General features: G+C 41.3%; 1 protein-coding gene across 2 annotated transcripts in view; it reads left to right on the top strand.

The window, feature by feature from the left end:
* LOC137343785 (rho GTPase-activating protein 21-like) overlaps nt 1-25,955 on the top strand; it is a 224,389-nt gene that overhangs the window by 156,783 nt on the left and 41,651 nt on the right. Inside the window, exons 9-12 of one of the 2 annotated variants that reach the window (XM_068007133.1) lie at nt 17,198-17,356; nt 17,472-17,571; nt 17,674-17,716; nt 18,715-18,840. In XM_068007133.1, the coding sequence (XP_067863234.1) occupies nt 17,198-17,356; nt 17,472-17,571; nt 17,674-17,716; nt 18,715-18,840 (428 nt within the window). Of the gene's footprint in view, nt 1-17,197; nt 17,357-17,471; nt 17,572-17,670; nt 17,717-18,714; nt 18,841-25,955 lie in introns of both variants that reach the window. The other variant, XM_068007132.1, reaches the window with a different exon arrangement.

Genomic DNA, 25,955 nt, shown 5'->3' with positions numbered 1-25,955 from the left:
TTTTAACGTCATAAAATATCCGAAGGCTCTGCACAGGCGCGTTATCAAACAAAATTTGACACTGAGCCACGTAATGAGATATTGGGACAGGTGACCAAAAGCTTGGTCAAAAGAGGTAGGTTTTCAGGAGCATCTTAAAGGAGGAGAGAGAGGGAATTCCAGAGCTATAGAAACATGAATGATCACTTCAATTTTTAAAAAATCTATCAGTTTTAAAATAATTTTATCATTGGCGATGCTTACAATGGCCCCTTGATGTGTGAGGCACATTAAACGCTCAGTTAATGGGATGTAGCTGTTGGCTATTAAGGCAGAGGCAGAACTCGCCCTCAAACAAGTTTTTTTTTCAAGGAACAAGTGAGAATTACTTCTATTCTTTAGAAATGTATTCTTTATATATTAAAAACCTTATTTCACAAATGCTGGGAGTGTATGTTTAAACCCATCTGCTAGGGAAAAATAATGACTGTACGGGATGGAGTTGGGAATAAGAGGATATCTCTGATACAATATGGTGAAATCTAGGGCTTGCAATTAATTGCGATTAAAGCATTACTTTTTTTGGAACTTAATTTTTTTTAATGCATGTTAATCGTGGAAGCTGTGTTGGGTGAGCTGTCCTAGTAACTGAAGTAATCGGTATGGAATAAGACCAGCGGAGAAATGGCTAAGCTGTTCTTTGATTTGGTGATGGAAGGCAGTTGTGAATTGTGCGCTTCCTCTGTTCCCTCTTTTGTCCGTCCAGCCTTTTCTCAGGGGGATGGGGGTGAGAGGAAGAGTTCTGTGCAATGTCAGCCTTGCCGACAGTGCTGGTTGGTGGGCAGGCCAGGCCTATGGTGGGAGTTGGATATCATTTGTACAATTGGAGGAGTCCTAGCAGAAATGGAGGTATCAAGTGTGAATAAGGTAGGAGAAGTAGCCATCCGGTGAGAGAGTGGGAGGGGAGGGCTGGTTCGAAAGCAGCCACCGGACAATGAGTGAGGCTAGCTCACAGCTCTCACAACTTCACCATGGACAGAATGGCCATTCCCCGGGACCTTAAAGTTTGAGCCTGTTGTGCCACCACTGATAGGGTGTAATTACAGAGTGAGAAGTTGCATAGGCAGTTTCCATTATAAATGTGGGCATAAGAATTTATAATAGAATTATAAAAAGTATGTATGACTTTAGAATAGATATTGAATTACTTCTGTACACCCTGGTCCAATTATGCCCACCCTTTAACCCCACTAATACAATACTTGGTCTTGACTTTGTGGATAACAATACAGGAAAGGGACTAGTCAAGCAGAAACTGCTAGAAGCTAAAGAAAAGTATTTAATCAGTACAGCTGATTGAACAGTACTGATGCATCCTAAGAAATTGGGTACAGTGCATACACACAGATTGTGCAATCCAAATTCAGCTTGGGGGTTACAGCTCAGGACAAAAATAACAAGTCCAAGCTCAGGCTTTTGGGAGATGCGGTGGCCGTCAAGAATTAAGTGTATAAATTAGATCATGGTATTGTGAAAGTTGTATTTTTTAATATTTTGTTTTATTTAAACCCTTATTTCGGACACTAGAAATTTCTGTTCCTAAGGAAGAAAATGGTCGATGAAGTGAAATTCAAAAAGCATTTTAAGTGATTTGAGAACCCGTTGGCCAGATCGTACAATGAGAGTGACTAGTTTACATAGGCAAAACCTATTATAAGTGAAGAGAATGGAATTTAGAATGGAAAAAGTTGACACAAACAGTGTGACAAAAATATAACGAGATATTCAAGTAGTACAGACAGGGCTGTGTTCAGTTGAAGAATTCTAATAAGATACAGTTGTACAATTTACACGGTGCTTTAGTTTAGCACTACAATCTTGATATATAATGTTGAGATGCAGGTTTGTGTCCACATAACCACATGGTAATTATCAAGATAGAGATGTAAAGTGGAGGTAAGACACATCCATAGACGTTAGTGATTCTGTGGTTTTGAAGTGAATCCAAATTAATCTCATATACCTTCTAATAGTTGAATTCAAAGCGGTATTGGCAGAATCTCAAGGGCAAGCTTTACATCTCTCAGGTGAGGAACAAAACAAGTTACTGGGGAATGACTGTGTTTGATAAAGTAACATAGCTGTAACTCATTCACATAATTAAAGATGGCTGAAGACATCATTTCAAGTAGCAGTGAAGTTCAGAAATGCACCATGTTTGCATTAGCAGGCTTCTGACTAACGTGGCTATTTGTCACCCTTTGAGGGAGTGTTTAAATTATTTACTTCGAGCAAAGTCCACAGATTAGCAGCACTGCTAGTCAATCTTAGTTCCAATTTATACTCTGCAGACAATACTGTGCATTCTAATTTGTATTTCTACTTATCACTGGAATAGTAGCTGTTGCCAACAGAATATTTATAAAGGCATTCTACTTGATTGTACTGTTTACTGCAACGTTCTTAATGTTACAGATGAAGCCTTGTTTGTGAAAGCAACTACAGATCCTAAGCCATTCATGACTGCAAAGTTTGAGCTTATCATTCTGTTTTATTTCCTATTCCTATGTATTTTTGAAAGAATTAGTTTTAAAAAAATTAATATACAATATGAACCAAGAATACTTACCATTTATAGGCAATTTTGTACCCCTGAGTCGATTTTTAAGACTCCACCTCTCGCTGATCTTCGAGAATAATACAATTAATCATGTTGAGGTGTTGGGAGTTTTGTTCTTTTAATATTAGTATAAAAAACTTACAATCAAAGCATAATAATGATCAAATTACTGCTTTTGGCTATTTTCTCTCTCTCTCTCTCTCACTGTCCTAATATTTCTACATTTTCAACTATATTCACTCTCTTGTATTTTAACTATTTAAAGAAAATCTGGTTTGGATTTTATTTAATATGTAAGTTGTTTTCCACTGCCTCTAGCATCCATTTCAAAGCTGGAACTCATCATTTTAAATCAGTTTCATATTAAAAATGATTTCCAATGGCCATATTTGTCAGCCATTTGAGAGACAGATCATTAAAATTTGATCTATTCACATCATTAGAGCATCAGAACTTTGGATGTGTTTTTAAGTCATCACAAGAAACACACAATATCTCATAATTCATTGGCCTGTGCAAGTGGACACTAGTTATCTCAGTGATGCTCTAAGTTGACTCATAAATTATAATTTTTAAAATTATAATTTAAGTTGCTATTAAATTTAGGAATGTTTTTAAGTGGCCTTTGAGCATTGTAGGTTTTGCAAATAAATGGATGTATTAAGCTATTGCAAGGGATTGATAGGGTGTGGCAGTTGGTCGAATACTTGATTTTTCTACGCCTACAATGGTTGTTCAGAGAAAGAATGGTATCAAAAACCGATTACTACCTAGGTGAAGTTAATTTTGTGTGGATGACCTGCCAACTTGTAACACCTAAGTTTGAGTCATTAATTGTTTTGCCGTCATGATAAACCAGTTATGCAATTAACAGATCCGAACTTGCAAGGGATGAGTTTCAAACCATGTTTTGAATTCACCTTTTAGTTTTCTCTCATGGTGGAGGAGAAGACATTTTTTCATTTACTTTCTTTGTTCTGGGTATTTTGTTTGAATTTAAGAAACAGCCATGTTTTAATTGCAGACAGCTATCGTCTGCCTTTGTTTTGAGTCTAGTAAATTGGTTTCCATTATAGGATTGTCACTTTTGGGGTATTTTACACAAGATACTTTTCTTGCATTCTGTGTCACAGACCACTCCTACCAGCAAATCTGTGCTCCCTACACTTGTCCAATCTATGGGTAAATGTAGGAGTATAGGGTGGAACAGAAAACCCTTGCCACAATGTTCCAGCTTACTGCATCTATCATGTCCCCTCACGTCCTAATGTATATTCTCTGTGGTTTAAAGAAGCAGCTGACTGTACCTAATAGTTAAAATGTTGCTCTCCTGTCCATAGATATTAAAATACATAGATGTTCTTATTAGAAATTTATTTGAAATTCCTTATCTGTCAGAGTCAGTTTAAGAAAGAGCATAAAAAAGCATTCCTGATCAAGATTTTTTTTTCCAGAGGCAATGATTAAATTGTTGCACAACAATCAAAAGGTAGATTTTGTGGGTTTTTTTGTATTTTTTGTAATTGGAAGTCTAACATGGGAATCAGGAAATGGCAGATGCATTAAACAAATATTTTATATCTGTCTTCACAGTAGAAGACACAAAAAAGCATACCAAAAATAGTGGGGCACCAATGGGTAACTGAGAGTGAGGAACTTAAAACAATTAATATCAGTAGAGAAAAAGTACTGGACAAACTAATGGGACTAAAAGCTGACAAATCCCCTGGACCTGATGGCCTACATCCTAGGGTTCTAAAAGAGGTGGCTACAGAGATAGCGGATGCATTGGTTACGATCTTCCAAAATTCCCTAGATTCTGGAACCGTCCCAGTGGACTGGAAGGTAGCAAATGTTACCCTGCTGTTCAAGAAGGGAGCAAGAGAAAACGGGGAACTACAGGCCAGTTAGCCTGACATCAGTCATTGGGAAAATGCTAGAATCCATTATTAAGGAAGTGGTAATAGGGCACTTAGAAAATCATAATATGATTGGGCAGAGTCAACATGGTTTTATGAAAGGGAAATTGTGTTTGATAAATCTATTAGAGTTTTTTGTGGATGTAACCAGTAGGGTAGGTAAAGGGGAACCAGTGGATGTAGTATATTTGGATTTTCAAAAGGCATTCGATAAGGTGCCACATAAAAGATTGTCACACAAGCTAAGGGCTCATGGGGTTGGGGGTAATATAGCATGGATGGAGGATTGGTTAAAGGACAGAAAACAGAGAGTAGGTATATAAGGGTCATTTTCAGGTTGGCAGGCTGTAACTAGTGGGGTGCCACAAGGATCGGTGGGAAAGTAAGCTGTGAGGAAGACACACAGTCTGCAAAGGGATATAAACAGATTAAGTGAGTGGGCAAGAAGGTGACAGATGGAGTATAATGTGAGGAAATGTGAAGTTATTCACTTTGGTAGGAAGAATAGAAAAACAGAATATTTTTTAAATGGTGAGAAACTATTAAATGTTGGTGTTCAGAGAGACTTGGGTGTCCTCATACAAGAAACACAAAAAGTTAGTATGCAGGTTCAGCAGGCAGTTAGGAAAGCAAATAGCATGTTGGCCTTTATTGCAAGGGGATTGGAGGACAAGAGTAAGAACATAAGAACATAAGAACATAAGAAATTGGAGCAGGAGTAGGCCAATCGGCCCCTCGAGCCTGCTCCGCCATTCAATAAGATCATGGCTGATCTGATCCCAACCACAAATCTAAAGAACACAAGAAGTCGGAGCAGGACCCGGCCACATAGCCCCTGGGCCCTCTCCGCCACCCACAGGGCATTGACCGATCCGAACTCAGCTTCATGTCCAATTTCCTGCCCGCTCCCCATAACCCCTAATTCCCTTTACTTCTAGGAAACTGTCTATTTCGGTTTTAAATTTATCTAATGATGTAGCTTCCACAGCTTCCTGGGGCAGCAAATTCCACAGACCTACCACCCTCTGAGTGAAGAAGTTTCTCCTCATCTCAGTTTTGAAAGAGCAGCCCCTTATTCTAAGATTATGCCCCCTAGTTCTAGTTTCACCCATCTTTGGGAACATCCTTACTGCATCCACCCGATCAAGACCCTTCACAATCTTATATGTTTCAATAAGATCGCCTCTCATTCTTCTGAACTCCAATGAGTAGAGTCCCAATCTACTCAACCTCTCCTCATATGTCCGCCCCCTCATCCCCGGGATTAACCGAGTGAACCTTCTTTGTACTGCCTCGAGAGCAAGTATGTCTTTTCTTAAGTATGGAGACCAAAACTGTATGCAGTATTCCAGGTGCGGTCTCACCAATACCTTATATAACTGCAGCAATACCTCCTTGTTTTTATATTCTATCCCCCTAGCAATAAAAGCCAACATTCCGTTGGCTTTCTTGATCACCTGCTGCACCTGCATACCAACTTTTTGATTTTCTTGCACTAGGACCCCCAGATCCCTTTGTACTGCAGTACTTTCCAGTCTCTCGCCATTAAGAAAATAACTTGCTCTCTGATTTTTCCTGCCAAAGTGCATAACCTCACATTTTCCAATATTATATTGCATCTGCCAAATCTCCGCCCACTCACCCAGCCTGTCTATATCCCCTTGCAGGTTTTTTATGTCCTCCTCACTCTCTACTTTCCCTCCCATCTTTGTATCATCTGCAAATTTTGATATGTTGCACTCGGTCCCCTCCTCCAAATCGTTAATATAGATTGTAAAGAGTTGGGGACCCAGCACCGACCCCTGTGGAACACCACTGGTTACTGGTTGCCAGTCCGAAAATGAACCATTTATCCCAACTCTCTGCTTCCTGTTTGATAACCAATCCTCCACCCATGCCAGAATATTACCCCCAATCCCGTGATTTTTTATCTTAAGTAATAATCTTTTATGTGGCACCTTGTCGAATGCCTTCTGGAAGTCTAAATACACTACGTCCACTGGTTCCCCTTTATCCACCCTATACGTTATATCCTCGAAGAACTCAAGCAAATTTGTCAGACATGACTTCCCCTTCATAAAGCCATGCTGACTTTGTCCTATTAAATTATGCTTATCTAAATGTTCCGTTACTGTCTCCTTAATAATAGACTCCAAAATTTTACCCACCACAGATGTTAAGCTAACTGGCCTATAATTTCCAGCCTTCTGCCTACTACCCTTTTTAAATAACGGTGTTACATTAGCAGTTTTCCAATCTGCCGGGACCTCTCCTGAGTCCAGGGAATTTTGGAAAACTATCACCAAAGCATCCACAATCCCTACTGCCACTTCCCTCAAGACCCTAGGATGGAAGCCATCAGGTCCAGGGGATTTATCCGCCTTGAGTCCCATTATTTTACTGAGTACCATCTCTTGAGTGATTTTAATCGTATTTAGCTCCTCCCCCCCGAGAGTCCCCTGTTTGTCCAGTGTTGGGATATTCTTAGTGTCCTCTACTGTAAAGACTGAAACAAAATATTTGTTCAGCATTTTTGCCATCTCCATGTTTCCCACCATTAATTTCCCGGTCTCATCCTCTAAGGGACCTATGTTTGCCTTAGCCACCCTTTTTCTTTTTATATAACTATAGAAACTCTTGCTATCTGTTTCTATATTTTTTGCTAATTTCTTTTCATAATCTAACTTCCCTTTCTTAATCAATCCTTTAGTTACTTTTTGCTGTCTTTTGAAGAATTCCCAATCTTCTATCCTCCCACTAAGTTTGGCTACCTTATATGTCCTTGTTTTTAGTCGGATACTATCCTTGATTTCTTTACTTAGCCACGGGTGGCTGTCATTTCTTTTACACCCTTTTTTCCTCAGTGGAATATATTTATTTTGAAAGTTGTAAAATAACTCCCGAAATGAACACCACTGCTCATGTACCGTCTTACCCTTTAATCTATTTTCCCAGTCCACTTTAATCAATTCCGCTCTCATACCATCATAGTCTCCTTTATTCAAGCTCAGTACGCTTGTTTGAGAATCAACCTTCTCACCCTCTAATTGGATATGGAATTCAACCATGTTGTGGTCGCTCGTTCCAAGGGGATCCTTAACTAGGACATTATTAATTAATCCTGACTCATTACACAGGACCAGGTCCAAGGTTGCCTGCCCCCTTGTAGGATCAGTTACATACTGCTCAAGAAATCCATCCCTGATGCACTCAATGAACTCGTCCTCAAGGCTGCTCTGCCCAATTTGATTTGTCCAGTTAATATGATAATTAAAATCCCCCATAATTATGGCTGTTCCCTTATTACATGCCCCGACTATCTCCTGATTAATACTTCTTCCAGCAGAGTTGCAACTATTAGGAGGCCTATATACTACGCCCACTAATGTTTTTTTTCCCTTATTATTCCTTATCTCCACCCAAACTGTTTCATTATCTTGATGCTTTGTCCCAATATCATTTCTCTGTATTACAGTGATTCCTTCCTTTATTAACATAGCCACCCCACCTCCCCTTCCTTCCTGCCTGTCCTTCCTGATTGTTAAATACCCTGGCATATTTAATTCCCAGTCGTTGTCACCCTGCAGCCATGTTTCTGTAATGGCCACAAGATCATACCCATACGTAGTTATTTGTGCCGTTAACTCGTCCATTTTATTACGAATGCTACGTGCATTCAGATAAAGAACTTTCAAATCTGTTTTGTGACGCTTAGTTCCTGCTTTTTCCTTTTTTAACACTTTACCTATTACTCCATGCCTTCTGTCCCTTCCTGTTACGCTTTCCTCTCTCTCCCTGCTCAGGTTCCCAACCCCCTGCCACTTTAGTTTAAACCCTCCCCAACAGCACTAGCAAACACTCCTCCTAGGACAGCGGTCCCGGCCCTGCCCAGGTGCAGACCGTCCGGTTTGTACTGGTCCCACCTCCCCCAGAACCGTTTCCAGTGTCCCAGGAATTTGAATCCCTCCCCCTTGCACCATTCCTCTAGCCACGTATTCATTTGAAATATCCTCCTATTTCTACTCTGACTAGCACGTGGCACTGGCAGCAATCCTGAGATTACTACCTTTGAGGTCCTATTTTTTAATTTACCTCCTAACTCCCTATATTCTGCTTTTAGGACCTCATCCCCTTTTTTACCTATATCGTTGGTGCCTATGTGCACCACGACAGCTGGCTGTTCGCCCTCCCCCTCTACAGTTGTACAGGGCTTTAGTGAAACCTCGCCTGGAGTACTGCGTACAGTTTTGATCTCCTTATCTAAGGAAGGATATACTTGCCATGGAGGTGGTACAACGAAGGTTCACTAGATTAATTCCTGGGATGAGAGGGTTGTCCTGTGAGGAGAGGTTGAGTAGAATGGGCCTATACTGGCTGGAGTTTAGAAGAATGAGAGGTGACCTCATTGAAATATATAAGATTCTGAGGGGGTTTGACAGAGTAGATGCTGCGAGATTGTTTTTCCTGGCTAGAGTGTCTAGAACTAGGGGGCATAGTCTCAGGATAAGGGGTTGGCCATTCAAGACTGAGATGAGGAGGAATTTCTTCACGCAGAGGGTTGTGAACCATTGGAATTCTCTACCCTAGAGGGCTCTGGATGCTGATTCATTGACTATATTCAAGGCTGAGATGGATAGATTTTTGGACTCTAGGGAATCAAGGGATATAGGCATCAGGCAGGAAAGTGGAGTTGAGGTCGAACATCAGACCAGCGGAGCAGGCTCGAGGGGCCGTATCGCCTACTCCTGCTCCTATTTCTTATGTTCTTATAACATAGAGAAACTGGGGTTTAAAGGAAATGGTGAAGGCAGGTGCTATGTTATGAGTGATGCGAATATTATTATCCAAGAAACAACCCAGCATAAAAAATCTACCATAATACATATTTTCCAAATGTTAAAAAAAACAAGTAAAGGTTACTATGTGAATTACTATTACACAGTAATCCATAATTAAGTCATACAATGGCTCAGTATGCCAACGGGCTTCAAAATTTTCTTTTGGGGTATCTTTGTTATAACTTCCAGAAGATAGAATCAGCTATCACCAAAGGAGAACCGTGCAATCATCACAAACACTTTTTTTACACTGCAACAGAAATTGTGTGAGAGTAGTTTAACATATAGAGCAAAAATATGGCTTGCATAATTCTAAGGCACTGTGCTCACAGGTGGACAGAAATCTGATGAGATTGTGGACCCCTCGGGCCCATGGACTACAGTTTGATTTGAGGAATAGCAGGCATACAAATGTACTCTACATGCTGAATTACTTCCTGCCTTTTGCATAACACAAAGTTGTGCAATCTAGTTCTTTATTTTCACTCTCTTCCTACTCTTCCCTCCCCGCCTGTCTGCCTATCCACCCAAAAAACAGGTTATCATTCGATGCAATGCCTCAACAACTGACAACCTTTTTAACTGTTTCTATGTGCACCAAGCTTGTAAAATATTAGATTAACTACTACACACTTATTCATCTCAAAATACCAAGTCTGGCACAGAATTATTGGGTATGCTGCAAGTGTGGAAGTACATTAAAGTTCTTGTAACTCTTCTGGATAACTTCCACTTAATTTTGAAGAGAATATCTTATGCAGATACTTTGAGGTAATGGGATTCAACCTATTTTAAGACCTTGTACTGACTGGCAACAGCTCAGGATGCAGGATTAATAGCTTCAGTTTACTCTGATTGTGAAACAGACTTTCCTGCAGCATTGGAGGATCCAACTCCTTCATGCCGCTGATATGTTTGCCTCTTGCATTTGAAGCCATAACCTACAGATATTAACTCTTAAAATCCCACTTTAAAATTTAACTATTATGGAAAGTCTTAACTCTACTTGTGGACTTGAACAAAGGTGGTGATATAGTGGGGGAAACACTTTGGAGTCTCAGTGCACTCAACTATGAAGTGATGGGATATGGCCCATGCTTTTCTACATGGTGAATTACCAATTTAAGTTTTTTTTTTTCCCCGCACGCTGGGTGTCTGACGAGCAGCAAATCCAATCTACTGAAAAATCAACATAATTAGTTTCTTTTTACCTAATATAGAGTGCGCACACGGATATCTCAGTCTGCCACACAGTAATTACTCTCTTCATTCACCCACCACACGGAGATGTCAATTTGTGACGCAGTTCAGTGCATTTTCCTTCATTTTGGAGCCAAAAATAGTGATTGGAGCACACTAGATCCCTATGTGACTCCGCACATTTCAGAAATAGACAGGGCATCCAACACATCATTGAAGACCCCCATTTGATGAGAATGAGTGATGGTAGGCAATCTTGCCTCATTCCTGTTTTGCGAAAGGTGGGTTCAGTGAATCTCCCATCTACGATCTTAAAGCTGGAGTACATATCCTGGATAAAATCCAAGATTTGGCCATGTACTCTCATAGATTCCATCTTCATTTTGAGGGCTGCAAGAGGTACTAGAATGAAAGACTTAAGAAAATCAATGAAAGTGGGTTTGCCTTTAGACTTCTCATACTTTGCAGTCTCATAAAACCATACCTCCTGCTCATCATGCAACCAAATCCAGCCTGTTCCTTTCTGATTGTCACAAACAACATTCTCTAACTGTAAAACAAAATCAAAGTACTACGGATACTGGAAATCTGAAATAAAAACAGAAAATGCTCAGTGTTTCCTGCATTTTTCTGTTTTTATTTCTCTAACTGTGACCATGTTGCATTACCTCTCCTCGACCTCTCTGCAGCCTTTGACACTATTAAACACACCGTTGTTGTCCAGCTCGGTGGGACTGCACTGGTTTGTTTCCACTCTTAACCTATGAGTGTAGCCAGAGCTTCTCCAGCAATGGCTTCTCTTCCCACCTCTACATTGTTGGCTCTGAAGTCTCCCAAGGATATATCCTTCACTCCCTTCTCTTACTCATTTACATGCTACAACATCATCCACCAACATGGGATTAGCTTTCACATGTATGCTGATTAAACCAAACTCTACCTCTGCACCATGTCTTTCAACCCCTCCACTGCCTCTGTGCTGACAGACTGCTTCCCCAACTTGTATTCTTGGATGAGCTGCAGTATCTTCCTGCTAACCATTGGGAAGACTGAAGCCATAGTCTTCAGCTCTTGCCACAAACTCTGCCCTTGCCACTTGTTCTTCCCCCTCTCCAGCCACTGTCTCATGCTGAACCAGACTGTTTTCAATCTCTTGTTCTATTTGACCCTGAGCTGAGCTGCTGACCCCATATCCTCTCATCACAAAGACTGTCTACTTCCATCTTCGTCGCATTGCCTACCTCTGTCACTACCTGCCCTTTTACCTCCTGAGTTGGCTATTCCAGTGTTCTTCTGGCTGGCTTTTCAATCCTCCCCATCCATATACTTCAGCTCATCCAAAACTCTGCTGCCTGTATCCTATCATGCACCAAGTCCCGCTCACTCATCTTCCTTTGCCCCCCCCCCCCCCCCACCCCGGTCTTTCCTGATCTACATTGGCTCCTGATCCCTCAGTACCTCAAATTTAAAAAATTAATTCTTGCGCTTAGATCCCTTCAAGGCTTCACCCCCACCTATGTTATACTCTCCTCCAGCCCTACCACCACATCATCTCCAGATTCTCCATTGTCTGACTATGGCCATCTGCATTTACCTTTCACCCCACCATTGGTGGCTGTGCCTTCAGCAGCCTAGGCCCCACGTTCTGCAATTCCCTCCTTAAACTTCCCTCTCCTTTTAAGAACCTCCTCAAAACCAATCTCTTCGACCAAGCTTTTGGTTCCCCCCCCCCCCCCCCCACCCCAATTTCTCCTTCTTCAACTCATTTTTTTGATTGCATCTCTGTGAAGCACCTTGGGACTTTTCTGTAATTACAGGTGCTATATCTAGTTTATTCTGAGAACCTCGAAAGTATCTGTTATGCATGATGCAAGAAGCAGAACAATCATATTGAAAGCAGCTGATATCGGTGATTTTCCTTGGTAGTTTTTGGACTCACTGGAATCTTCTTGTGGATAGAAAACAGTGGTGCTCTAGAACAGTGAGGGCACGCACATCTGAATCGTGAAATCCGGTGGTTCCAAGATCATTTACATTTCCCTGCCCTCCCCCCATCACAGAGCAGCGGTCAAATGCTGACTGTTGCCATATGCGTCACCTCCTTGACTGCACATAGTATCACTGTAGGTACAGCACAAGAGGAGGCCATTTGGCCCATTGTGCCTGTGCTGACTCTTTGAAAGAGCTATCCAATTAGTCCCATTCCCCTGCACTTTCCCCATAGCCCTGCAAATCTTTCCTTTTCAAGTATATATGCAATACCCTTTTGAAAGTTACTATTAAATCTGCTTCCACCACCCTTTCAGGCAGTGTATTCCGGATCATAACAACTAGTTGCGTAAAAACATTTAAGTCTGTGTTCTCTATTTACTGACCCTCCTGCCAATGGTAACAGTTTCTTCTTATTTACTCTATCAAAACCCTTCATAATTTTGAACACATCTATTAAATCACTCCTTAGCCTTCTCTGCTCTAAGGAGAATAATCCCTGCTTTTCTAGTCTCTCCACATAACTGAAGTCCCTTATCTGTGGTATCATTCTAGTAAACCCTCTCTAAGGCCTTGATATTCTTCCTAAAGTCCACATATGCCTGCAATGCCTATCACTCTTATAGGTGGCACTGTGATAAGGTGACAATTATAGGTGTCGCACCCTCTGTTACATAACACCCCAGCACACAACACCCACAGGTGTGTGTGAGATTACACCCGTTGTAGTTTATCTTTGGTTTATTAACTTAAGAAAGTGTATTAAATTGAGAGAGTGGGCTTCGAGAGAGAGGCTTTCTTCAGGCTAACAGTTCAATTTGAAAGCCAACTAATTATTTAACCACATATCAGACTGGAAGAGGCAAACAGACGAGAGTGTCTTTCTTCGGTTCTTGATTTCTTTTAAAACGTAATTACATTTTGATATAAAAACAGAAAATGCTGGAAAAGCTCAGCAACCAACATAGCATCTGTGGAGAAAGGAACAGAGTTAACATTTCAGGTGAAAGTCGTTTCGTCAGAACTGCTCTGACGAGGATGATGAAGGAGCTGCTTGTGGCTACGTTTTCCGCAAATCCCCCAATGCAAACACAGCCTGCAGCCGTTGGGTGGTTTCCTTGCCATTCAATGCAAAAAGAGTTGAGGAGAGAGGATCAGAAGAAAACAAAGACAGAGAGACTGCAACAGCAATTTGCATTTATATAGTGCCTTTAGCATAGAAAAACATTCCAACTTGCTTCAAGGAAATGTAATCAGACAAAATAGACACTGAGCCAAAGAAGGAGATACTAGATGGAGTGACAAAAAGTTTGGTCACAGAGATGGGCTTTAAGGGGGCTTTTAAAGGAGGAGAGAGAGGGTTTGGGGAATTCCAGAGCCACCAGTAGTGGGGCTAAGGGAAGGGGATACACCACATGCCAGAGGAATGCGGTTTTGTAGGGGTGCAAGGGACTATGGAGATAAGGAAGGTGGAGGCCATGAAGGAATTTAAACACAAGGATGAGAATTTTAAATTGAAGGCATTGTGGGACAAGAAGCCAATATAGGTCAGCGAGAACAGGAGTGATGGCTGAGAGGGACTTGGTGCAAAGTAGGAAACGGGCAGCAGAGTTTTGGATGAGCTGAAGTTTATGGAGGCCAGAAGAGCTCTGAAATATTTCAATCTGGAGATGACAAAGACATATATGAGGGTTTCAGCAGCAGATGGTTTGAAACAGGGACAGAGGTGGGCACGGTTAGAGGTGAAAGTAAGCTGCCTTTGTGATGGAGGATTAGAAGCTCAGCTTGGGATCGAATAGGATGTTAAGGTTACGAACGGTGTGGTTTAGCCTGAGACAGTCACCGGGGATTGAATGGAATTGGTGGAGAGGGTATAGTGTTAGTGGCAGGGGCTGAAAATGATGGCTTTGGTTTTCTAAATGTCTAACTGGAGGAAATTACACTCAATCAAGTCTGGGGCCTAGAAATGAAGTCACTCCTGAATCGGGGCGTGATCCAGTGCAGCAATTGATGCACGATTTTTAAGAAAAATTGCTTCGATTTTGGACTTTTTGTGGTATTATCCCAAGAACATATGCTTCACTCTTGATATAATGGGATGTAAAATCATTGTATAATTTTTGTGGTTTTGTAGTAATTTTCTTGTGAAGCAAGTACTATTTCTGTATTTCACTTGAAAACATTGGTGTCCATTTTAACAGTATTTAATGCCACATTTAGCAAGTGATTGAAGTATTTCACTGTAAAGTAAGAATAGTATGCAAAATATGATCCACATCACTGGACTAGAGCATTTGAGCAGTTGCAATCTGCCTTCATTTTTTTGTGAGGGATAGAAATTGTACAGTTGTCAATTATTTGCAGTTTTGTAATTCAGTTATTTTAAAATCCCATGGCTAAATCCTTCATTCCTGCAAAATATTATGATGTGTAAACTTCAGTGTGATTTGTGCACTAATGGGTGTGATATTTTGCTGCACACTGTCATGGTTTTAAGTCTGTGCAACCTGAACACTTTTGTCATCATGTATTTTTGTGAGCCTTGCAGGACACATTTTACTATTATGTCTGGTATAGTGGTCCGGATTTTCCTGCAATGCCGAAATCAGCGACGCATCCCATAAATTTAGCTGTCTAGCACTCTAATCTTGTCATCGATAATTTCCTCCACGTTTTCCTGCATTTCTAATTGGAATATGCCGTGGCGGCAAATAGGAAGCAGCTCATCCCAATGGCCAGTAATTTGTTCTGAAGCTGATACTGCCCAGAGTTGTCATAATCTATAGAGTGCTATTTTCTGCATGGCAGTAAATTAACATAGCACCAGGAGACTTATAGTGGGACATTGTGGCCATAAATTATTGGCTACTCGTTACCAGCAAGGTTTGTGTGTGAGAGTCATGTTGGGGATCTAGAGGGATACTCGTAAACAATAGCCAAGAAGGGTGTTTTTTTTATTCGTTCATGGGATGTGGGCGTCGCTGGCAAGGCCAGCATTTATTCCCCATCCATAATTGCCCTTGAGAAGGTGGTGGTGAGCTGCCCTCTTGAACCGCTGCAGTCCGTGTGGTGAAGGTTCTCCCACAGTGCTGTTAGGAAGGGAGTTCCAGGATTTTGACCCACCGACGATGAAGGGCCGACGATATATTTCCAAGTCAGGATGGTGTGTGACTTGGAGGGGAATGTGCAGATGGTGGTGTTCCCATGTGCCTGCTGCCCTTGTCCTTCTAGTTGGTAGAGGTCACGGGTTTGGGAGGTGCTGTCGAAGAAGCCTTGGCGAGTTGCTGCAGTGCATCCTGTGGATGGTACACACTGCAGCAATAGTGCGCCGGTGGTGAAGGGAATGAATGTTTAGGGTGGTGGATGGGGTGCCAATCAAGTGGGCTGCTTTGTCCTGGATGGTGTCAAGCTTCTTGAGTGTTGTTGGAGCTGCACTCATCCAGGCAAGTGGAGAATGTGCCATCACACTCCTGACTTGTGCCTTGTAGATGGTGGAAAGGCTTTGGGGAGTCAGGAGGTGAGTCACTCGCCACAGAATACCCAGCCTCTGACCTGCTCTTGTAGCCACAGTATTTATATGGCTGGTCCAGTTAAGTTTCTGGTCAATGGTGACCCCCAGGATGTTGATGGTGGGGGATTCGGCGATGGTAATGCCGTTGAATGTCAAGGGGAGGTGGTTAGATTCTCTCTTGTTGGAGATGGTCATTGCCTGGCACTTGTCTGGGGCGAATGTTATTTGCCACTTATCAGCCCAAGCCTGGATGTTGTCCAGGTCTTGCTGCATGCGGGCACGGACTGCTTCATTATCTGAGGGATTGCGAATGCAATTGAACACTGTGCAATCATCAGCAAACATCCCCTTTTCTGACCTTATGATGGTGTACAAAGATACCAAGGTAATCTGGACAGCAGTCTTCTGCTAAAAGGGCTGGGACCTATTGTATGGCCTGATAAAACCATGAGACACAGGGGTTTGACCGAAGGAATTCAGCTCTGGAACAGCTCATTTCATTTCTTTCATGAGAGGGCCAAAAGTTCCAGATTATTACAGTAGTTCTGATACAGCCAGGTGTGTGTCCGCCTTTCTTTAATCAGTGACCTACAAGTAGCCAGAAAACTAGTACAATTTAAGGAAAATCGCCATTGCCCTGTTTTGCATGGTGGATGTAGCTGTTATAATTAACGTTTAACTATGCAGCAGAGCCCTGGAAATTTTGGCATAAAAACTAAAATAATGCACTCGAGACATAATTTTCTGGAGCTTCTTTCTGTGCTAGAATAATAACGTATAAAGTAACTACACCATTACTATGGCGTAGGTTTTCAGGAAAATTTGGGCCAATGTATGCAATACTGAAGTAGTTATCTTGCACTTTACAAATAGTGATTTAACTATTTTGTGTAACAAACCCACCATGAAATATAAAGGCTAGTGCAGAAAGTATGTTTACAAGAAAATCGGATGTTCTGCAAATTTTCTAACTGTTGTTCAAACTTTTCATTTAATATTTATTATTGGCACTTGTGTATTGATGACTGAATATGTTGTAAGATTTTATATATCTGTGGTAAATTTGAAATAAAATTTAAAAAACTTTGTCCACATTTAACAGTAGAAACTTAATGATGGATATTCTTAACGTCATTCCTAGATGAGCCCACAAGTCCTAGTGTTGATCAAGAGTCTGCCCACATTCCTGCATCAGCGGTAATTTCAGCTGGTGTCTCTGAAATGCTAACAATAACAGCAGTACCTTGCAGTCCTACTAAACCATCGCCTTTTATTCGTCGTCAGTTGTCACATGACCAAGGTAGGTGCTTAAGTACAAATTTGAACTGAAAAAATTCTAGCTTTTATCTTGTGCTGTTGCTACAAATTACAGACCATGACTATGTTGCATTATTAATTGTAAGCATTTCCATCAGATGCCATAAGAACGTCTACTCCTGATTCACAGCCTACTGGAAAAACGGAGAGATCAAAGTCATATGACGAAGGATTAGATAATTATAGAGAAGAAAAGTTGTAAGTTGCTGATTTGTAGACTACAGGCCTTTTTTTCTTGCATTTTAATTCTAGAATTAATTGGCTCTTTATTGCATTAATAAGAAATGTTATTTTCAGCAGAAAATCAATGAAGCAAGTGCCTAGCCTGAAAGGACTAAAGAAGGTTTGTAACTTTTTTTGATGTGAAGTACATACCATCTCCCCCTCACCCCCCTTTTTTAAAAAAAAAGATTCTCAGGCCCCATACTCACTATATCCAAAAATAAGATAGTGACTTGCTCCCAAGACTCAGATATAGTACGACTGGAATCATTTACCCATTAATGTGAAAGTGTGTCATGTACCTTCAAAGGTGAAAGGTGATGTGTATATTAGTGACCACCCTAATCCATTTCTTTACCATTCACTTGTGTTTGCAACAAAAAATAATGTTTTACACAAATGTCAACTATGATTTTTTTTTTAGCAATATGTAGTTATTTTATTAACTACATAGGGACATTTCAGTCTATATTCAGGTCACTGATCTACTTTGTATTCAAATAGTAAGTAAAAACCTTGTTAAAGAAAGCTGGGCTTTTTGAAAAGAACATTTGTTAACTTTTGATTAGATTCTCACAGCTTTTTTTCTTACTGATCAATGCAGTTCCTGGAATGAACTTTTATAAGCATGTATGTAAATGAATTAGCCTGGTATCTGATGTGCTCACAGTAACAAAGGACCTTCAGAAAGTAAAAACAAGGTTCAGTATCACAGTAGTGTCTATGTAGGCCGAATACAGTGGAACAGTGTAAGCAGACAAGCGCAACACCAACGCCAAACAATCTGCACAGTATTAATTTAGTAGAAGCATTACTGCAGTCTGTTGGTATGTTCCTTGCATATTTTGGAATGGCTGATGCCAGATATAATTTTTCTGAAGTTGAAGGTTCATATTATGAGAGGAAGTTTAACTTGAGTTAAAAAATCAATCTGAAATCATCATGTGCCATTATTGTATTATCCCTTAAGCTCAAGACATAACTGGTGTAATGTTTCTGGTAAAGTGATTATTGGACTCTGCTGTTCTCTTTTATCAATCCATTACAAATGATCCATTTTTGGTTCTCATATGACTTGCAGTGGAATGTGGTGCACTGTAACTCTGACATTTTCTTTAGGCCGCAGACAGCCTGAAGTTTTCAGACGACGTGAGCCCAAGAAGGGACTCCTCATCAGATAGCTTTAGCGATGCTTCAAAGGAGGGATGGCTGCAGTTTCGTCAGCTTCTTACAGAAAAAGGAAAGGTAATTAATTTTAATGGATGCTCCCAGTCAGTTTTTGTCAATTTTTTACAAAATCTACTTAATGGTGGTTATAAAGTTCTTCAATTCCAGAAACTTTTATTCTTAGAATGATCAGATAGTGGAAGGTATGTTTAGAGCTGTAAACAATTAACCAAAGAAAATGTCTTGATCACAGGTTATCCTATGAACCCATCAGTATTTTAACTTGTTTTAAGCCACAGTATTGATTTTCGTCAAATCTTGATACTTTGAACTTTGATATACAGTATCAAATACTGAAGTTTTGGTGTGGTCCTGATCTCTAAAGGGTAAATATTTATCGCAACCAAAATTGCCCCCGCCCCCCGGCCCTGTTGTTTACCATGTACTCTGCAGTTGCTGGCCGGCAGTCTGCTTTGCTGTGGACACAGGCAGGACTCAAGCGGGAGCATGGACCCACAGCGATGTTGAGAACAGGACTCTTCTGATATCAGCAACAGCATGTATGTATTTTAATACATATTTCCTGTGCTTCAGGGAGCTGCCCACTATTCACTGCAGCAATGGTGGTGACTCTCCAAAGGCCAGTATATTTGAGTTCTTTGATTTCAATGTGAGTGTGCTGCTGCTGCTGCCAAATCCTCTCCCAATCTACCTATTTTCACTGTCTCATCCAGGTGCTTGCCATTCAGGGCCAGATCAGCATCAACTAAAGCAGAAAAACAGTCATTGAGCTTGCAAATATTCAGACGGCAATAAAGACTGAAATCAGTGCGCAAGGGGTTAAAATATTTTCTTAAAATGTAGTGCTTACACAATCTGATAATTTGGAAGACAATCTTTCATAGACCTCCTTGAGATTTGTATATGGATGAGGAATTATTCCTGCCGCTGCACAGAGTCAGTATTAATGCAGAAATTGAAAGATGGACTTTGAACTTAAACTCTGGATGGCTAGTATTGACTGTGCCATTATGCCAAAAGAAGGCTTTAATGTCATGGGTCTTTAACATTAGACATTAACTATCTTCCTTTTGAGATGACACCTCAAGGTTATGATGGGTCACGTTAGAGATAATAAATTTGTCTATTTCCCCCATTCTGCAAATTCACGTACATTAACATTTCAGTAGTGACTGATACCATTAATTTCTCAATACAGGGAACAACTTCAATGAAGAAAATCATCAAGGACAGATATCTAGCTATTATCAAAATGTGCTGAACCAGGAGAGTTTTGTGTGTTTGGGTGATCTCCAGAAACAAAACCTCTTCTAAAACTGTAGCTAATCTAAAGCCAGTCTTTACCTTTTAATTGTTCTATCTATCCAAAGTCATATGAAACAATACAAGACAGAAATTTTCCCTGTTTGGCGCATGATAAATCCTGTTTCTGTCACACTGACTATACCATGGTATCTAGTTTAAATATATCCCATTATGTGGTTTCAATCAGGAGTTCAGTTCCAAAGTTTCTATGGTGGCATAAACAAATTTTAATTTTTCATTAGTAAATGTAATTTGAAACATCAAGGAACTATATACCATAAATTCAGCCTAACAAAGCCCTTAAAATATATTTGAACCATACTTCCCTGTAATCTGCTGGCTCACAATCAAAAACAAAACTCTGCGGATGCAGGAAATCTGAAATAGAAACACAAAATGCTGGAAACACTCAGCAGGTCGGGCAACATCCGTGGGGAGAGAAACAGAGTTAACATTTCAGGTCGATAACCTTTCATCAGACTAGTGACTTCGTTCTGTTGATACCTGGAAAACTAAATTATTAACCTCAAGTTTGAAGATCATAACCTTGTCTAAGTTTTACTAAAGATTTATTTACATATATAACATGAATGACCTGGGCAAGGATATTGTAATCAATTCTCTCAAGTTTTCAGATCTCATCAAAATGGGAAGCAATGAAAATAATGAGAAGCATTGAAAATAATGAGAAGCATTATAGCCAGATTCAGAGGATTTCAATATTTTAGTTAACTGAGCCAAGTAAGAACTTTGTAATGCATTGGTCATCAAAATACTAAAAAAAAAATTAAGAGTACAGAAAATAAGCAGCAAGACTGGTTCCACAGGTAAAGTAATTAGCTATGAGGAAAGCTTGGAGAAGCATAAACTTCACATTCTAGAACAAGAGTGCTGGCGGAGGGGTTTCATTGAAGTGCATGAGTATTAAAATGGTGTATATAGCCAATGCAAATCTAGATTATTATTTCAAAGTACACCAAGAAACTCTGAACAGAAAACAACTGGAAATTAGTGAACAATAAATTTGAGAGATATCAGGATAAACTTCTTTACAGTAATAGGTGTTTGGAACAATTTACTAAGCAGAATAACAGTCAGAAAACATTGGGATTACTTAAAATACAATTAAATGCCTTGAAGTTATTAAATGCTAGAAAGTTGACCAACCTTTTCACATCCCTAACTTTCCTTCTATTCTAACACCAACCTTTTACATTTGGGTCTTTTCACATGACTTGGAAGCCATATGTTTTTAAAGTAGGCAGTGAATGTGTCAAAATCCTCCTGTATGTGTTGTGTTTCAGAGCTGGGATAAATGGCAAGATCTGTAAAATCCATCTAACTGCATTTGATTGTGCTCGCTGTAGTCACTGCAAAATGTGGTGGTGGTGTCATTTCTCTTTGCACTGCCGGGGGAAATTTTAACCCTGAAGAACAGGTGGATTGGGGGCAGATGAGCAGTAAAAATAGTGGATTTTTGGAGTGGGACCGCATCCTGGCTCCAACACGCCCACTTCCAGATTTGACCCAGGCACATTTGGATGCGTGCGCAGCAGAAACCTGGAAGTCCCGCCCCCAGTTAAGTATCAGCCCGCCGGCTTTAAGGGGCAATGTACCTCATTGAAATACTTGAGGTGTTTAATTTTTTGTGTAATAGAATCATAGAAAATCGTAGAATTATAGAAAATAGGAGCAAGAGTAGGCCATTCGGCCCTTCGGGCCTGCTCCGCCATTCAACATGATCATGGCTGATCGTCTAACTCAGTACCCTGTTCCCGCTTTTTCCCCATATCCCTTGATCCCTTGAGGTCCATGAGGTTACAGATTGTGCTGGAATACAATTCTGCTGCTGCTAAGAGCCCACAGTGCCTCATGGATGCCCATAAAACAACTTTAATCTTACTTGCTCAGGTTTCCCATTGCTTCCAATTCACATAAGGTGAAAACAGGCAGGAAGGGCCGGATCCATGTGGTGAGTATTTTTATTGCACTGTGTGTGTGACAGGAGGAGCAGGAGTGCTTCTCCCAGGCCTAACCAGCTTACCTGGCACGACATTACCCTGCAATCGCCCGATTTTCCCCCACCTCGATGCTAGAACCCTTCTCACGGCCAACCTTCACCCAACCTCCGATTTCTTCTCCCGATCTGCGACTGATCTCCGATATCGTCTTCCAATCTCTAACCTCTTCGACTGACCTCTGATCTCTGCAACTTCTTCAACCTCCTTCTTTCCTCCACCTACCCCCTTTCCCCCCCCCCCCCCCCACCCCAATGTTCTCCATGGCCCATGATCCCATCCTCCCTCTTCTCAGATCCCCGGCCTTCTCTCCAGCCAACCTATCAATCAAGCTGGCTACCGGCCACGAAGCTCGGAAGTAAAATTTATTGCGACCCGTCAACTTAACTTCTGGGTTTGGTGTCCGATTATCTTCTTTCCCCCCACCCCCAACCAAGCTCCTTTTCCGCCTCCATGCTAAAATAATGCCTGCTGTCTCTCTCCTTGTTGAGTGCTTTTAAATGTTTAATGTTTTTAAATCCTTACAATATTAAGCAACTTGCGCAACATAACTTATTCAATTAACTTTCTCACACATTGTGCCAGGTAGCCATTCCAAGAAAAGTATTGTGTTTGCCAAGGGTGTCAGTGGGTTCGGGACCACATAGCCTGTAGGCTTTGCATCGTTTTTGATGCCTCAACTTTCAAGACTCAACTTGCTGGAATTGAACGATTTTTATATATATATATATATATATATATATATATATATAAAATAATGCTCTGGAGTTCATATAAACAAGGTTTTGAATAAAATAGAATGGCAAGTGACATTACGAGCATACGAGAAAGGCAAACTGGAAAAGACCAACCAGTCCATTGAATCTGTCCCATTCAGCTGTGTTGCAGTAACTAGGCAACAAGACCCCAATGCTTCCCACCCAGCAGCAGCCTGAGAGGCAAAACCTGTCATTTTAGCAAAAACGTATTCTTGGAAATTATTCTCCAACCCCTGAAGGCAATCAAAATCAAATTCCAGAAGTAATAATGACCATGAGGTATGTTACCTTGTTCAAATGTCTGATATTGCTCTCTACTATATTCCATAGTCCCTATTCTTCATCTGCTCCCTTTCTTTCCCCCCCCCCCCCCTCAAACACCCCCGGTGCTGGGTGTAAACTGCTTTGTGGACAGTTTACCCAACACTGAGAGTAGGTTCTAACTTTAAATGCTTACTAATGTAGATTATTTAGCCTTTTTCTCTAAATAAGAATTTCTAACCTCGAGTGCACAATTCATTTAATTTCCTGACCTGGCATTTTGTGGGAATGGAGGGGATGTTATTCAGCATAATCTCTTACTATAGACATACAAATAGCAAAAATAGTTGTCAGTTTATTTTGATGGGATGGTTTCATCTTTCACTTTTTGTATAGTGCAGATGACACCTAACACAAGGTAACATGTCATATTGAACATTATTTGTAACAATTTAATCTCATGTGTCAGCATACTGGATAAAAGTGAAAATTTGTGACTGTGCACCCACATTTGTGCTTAATTCATAGTACCAGAAGAGTGGTAGGATGTACAGTACTGCAGATTTTAGTTTTTGTGTCAAGTGGGGTTGTCAGTTGCAATTTCACACAAGGAGGGATGGTCAGACAACAAAATCCCCCAGGTTACAATCTATGTTTTGCAGTCATTGCACAATAACTATTGGCATGCCTATGTTTTTCCTTCTGTCAGGCACTGGGTAATATAAATGTTAGTTTAAAGATTTGCTAATATTTCACCAAGTGCTCTTAATATTTTTTCAAGGGACTGCATTTGTTATGTTGTACCAATGTATATGTATGTCTGATAGAATCATAGAATTTTACAGCACAGAAGGAGGCCATTCGGCCCGTCGTGCCTGTGCCAGCTCTCTGAAAGAACTGTCCAATTTAGTCCCAGACAACAGCTTTTTCACCATAACTCTGCAAATTAGTCCTCTTCAAGTACATGTCCAGTTGCCTTTTGAACGTTCCTATAGAATCTGATTCAACCCTCTGTGTGAAAATATTTCTCCTCACTTTGCCAATTATTTTAAATCTATGACGTCTGGTTACTGACCCACTTACCATAGGAAACAGTTTCTTCCTACGTGCCCAAAACCCCTCATAATTTTGAATACCTCTATTAGATCACCCCTTAACCTGCTCTAAGGAGAATAATTCCAGTTTCTCCAATCTCTCCACATAATTGAAGTCCCTCATCCTGGAAAACCTCCACTGTACCCTCTCCAAGCCCTTGACATCCTTCCTAAAGTACGGTGTCCAGAATTGTACACACTATTCCAGCTGAGGCCTAATCAGTGATTAGTAAAGGTTTAGTATGACTTCCTTGTTTTTGTAGTCAATATTTGCAAAGTCAAGTATCCCATACGCTTCCTTATCCACCTTATCAACTTGCCCTGCCACCCTCAAAGATTTATAAATATGAATCCCCAGGTCTCTCTGCTCTTGCACCCCTTTCAAAATAGATTATACTGCCTCTCCATGTTGTTCCTTCCAAAGTGCATCACTTCACACTTCTCCACATTAAATTGCATCATATTTGATACGTACAAATAAAATAGAAGCCGAAGTGCAAGTTGGTATCCTGGGAGCATTTTATTCAGACTTTATCCATGGATAGATGGAAGAATTCCAGCAATGCTACTTTCTACTCTTCCACTGGGTAATTGTGATTGAACGGTTCTTTTGGACTGTCCCGAACCAAAAGAACGGTCGATAGGGAACTGTTTTGTGATTTTCCCATCGCGATCAAACATGGCAAGTCTTGCATGGGGGTGAAAGGCGCAGGGGAAACCGAACACAGAATATTTGGCTACACAGCAGCAGTAATCGCGCTCAAAGTTGTTTGTGTAAAACCTTTTGGGCTCTATTTTAGCACCCGCAATCGGGTGCGTTCCTGGCGGGGGGGCTACGAAAATCGGGGATTCCCGGGGCGGCTCGGGAGCCCGGCTCCAACCCGCCCCATTTCCGGGTTCCCCACTGACGCGCTGACATGCGCGCGCAGCCCCCGCATGAGGGACTCCCGCTGGCAATGAAAGCCGGCGGGGTGCCACTTAAGGTACTTATTTTGGTGTTTCAGGTCGTTTACAGACCTGATTAACGTGATATTTTAGGAGGGTTGGGATTTTACAAACAACTGGGACTGTTTCCCGTACTGGGGGAAAACACTCCCAGTTCAAATGGACGTGTTGCAGCCATCAGCCTGTGGCAGCTGCAAAGGTCCACTTGACAGGTGGGAGTGGGGGAGACCCTCGCTCATTGCAGGAGGCCACTCTGTCACTTTGGACAAAGTTTGGCCTCCACCACCCTCCTCCTAACAACAAAATTCACCAACTGGCACACTTACCCCGGGGTCCAGACACATGTACCTACCTTGCGACCCGCGACCTCTACCACCTAGAAGGACAAGAGCAGCAGGCACATGGGAACAACACCACCTGCACGTTCCCCTCCAAGTCACACACCAACCCGACTTGGAAATATATCGCCGTTCCTTCATTGTCGCTGGGTCAAAATCCTGGAACTCCCTTCCTAACAGCACTGTGGGAGAACCGTCACCACACGGACTGCAGCGGTTCAAGAAGGCGGCTCACCACCACCTTCTCGAGGGCAATTAGGGATGGGCAATAAATGCTGGCCTCGCCAGTGACGCCCACATCCCGTGAACGAATATAAAAAAAAACCTTGCGGACCCCCTCAGATGAACATCTTCCAGATGGGGGCCGCCGTAGCTGCAGTCATGACCTCCTCGGAGGGCGAACAGCATCACCAGCCTCACCGGCCACGCCGTCCACCTCTGACACGTGGAGCT

The sequence above is a fragment of the Heptranchias perlo genome, chromosome 2, assembly GCF_035084215.1.
Source record: "Heptranchias perlo isolate sHepPer1 chromosome 2, sHepPer1.hap1, whole genome shotgun sequence".
NCBI lineage: Eukaryota > Metazoa > Chordata > Chondrichthyes > Hexanchiformes > Hexanchidae > Heptranchias > Heptranchias perlo.
This window is presented reverse-complemented; position numbering and strand designations above follow the sequence as displayed.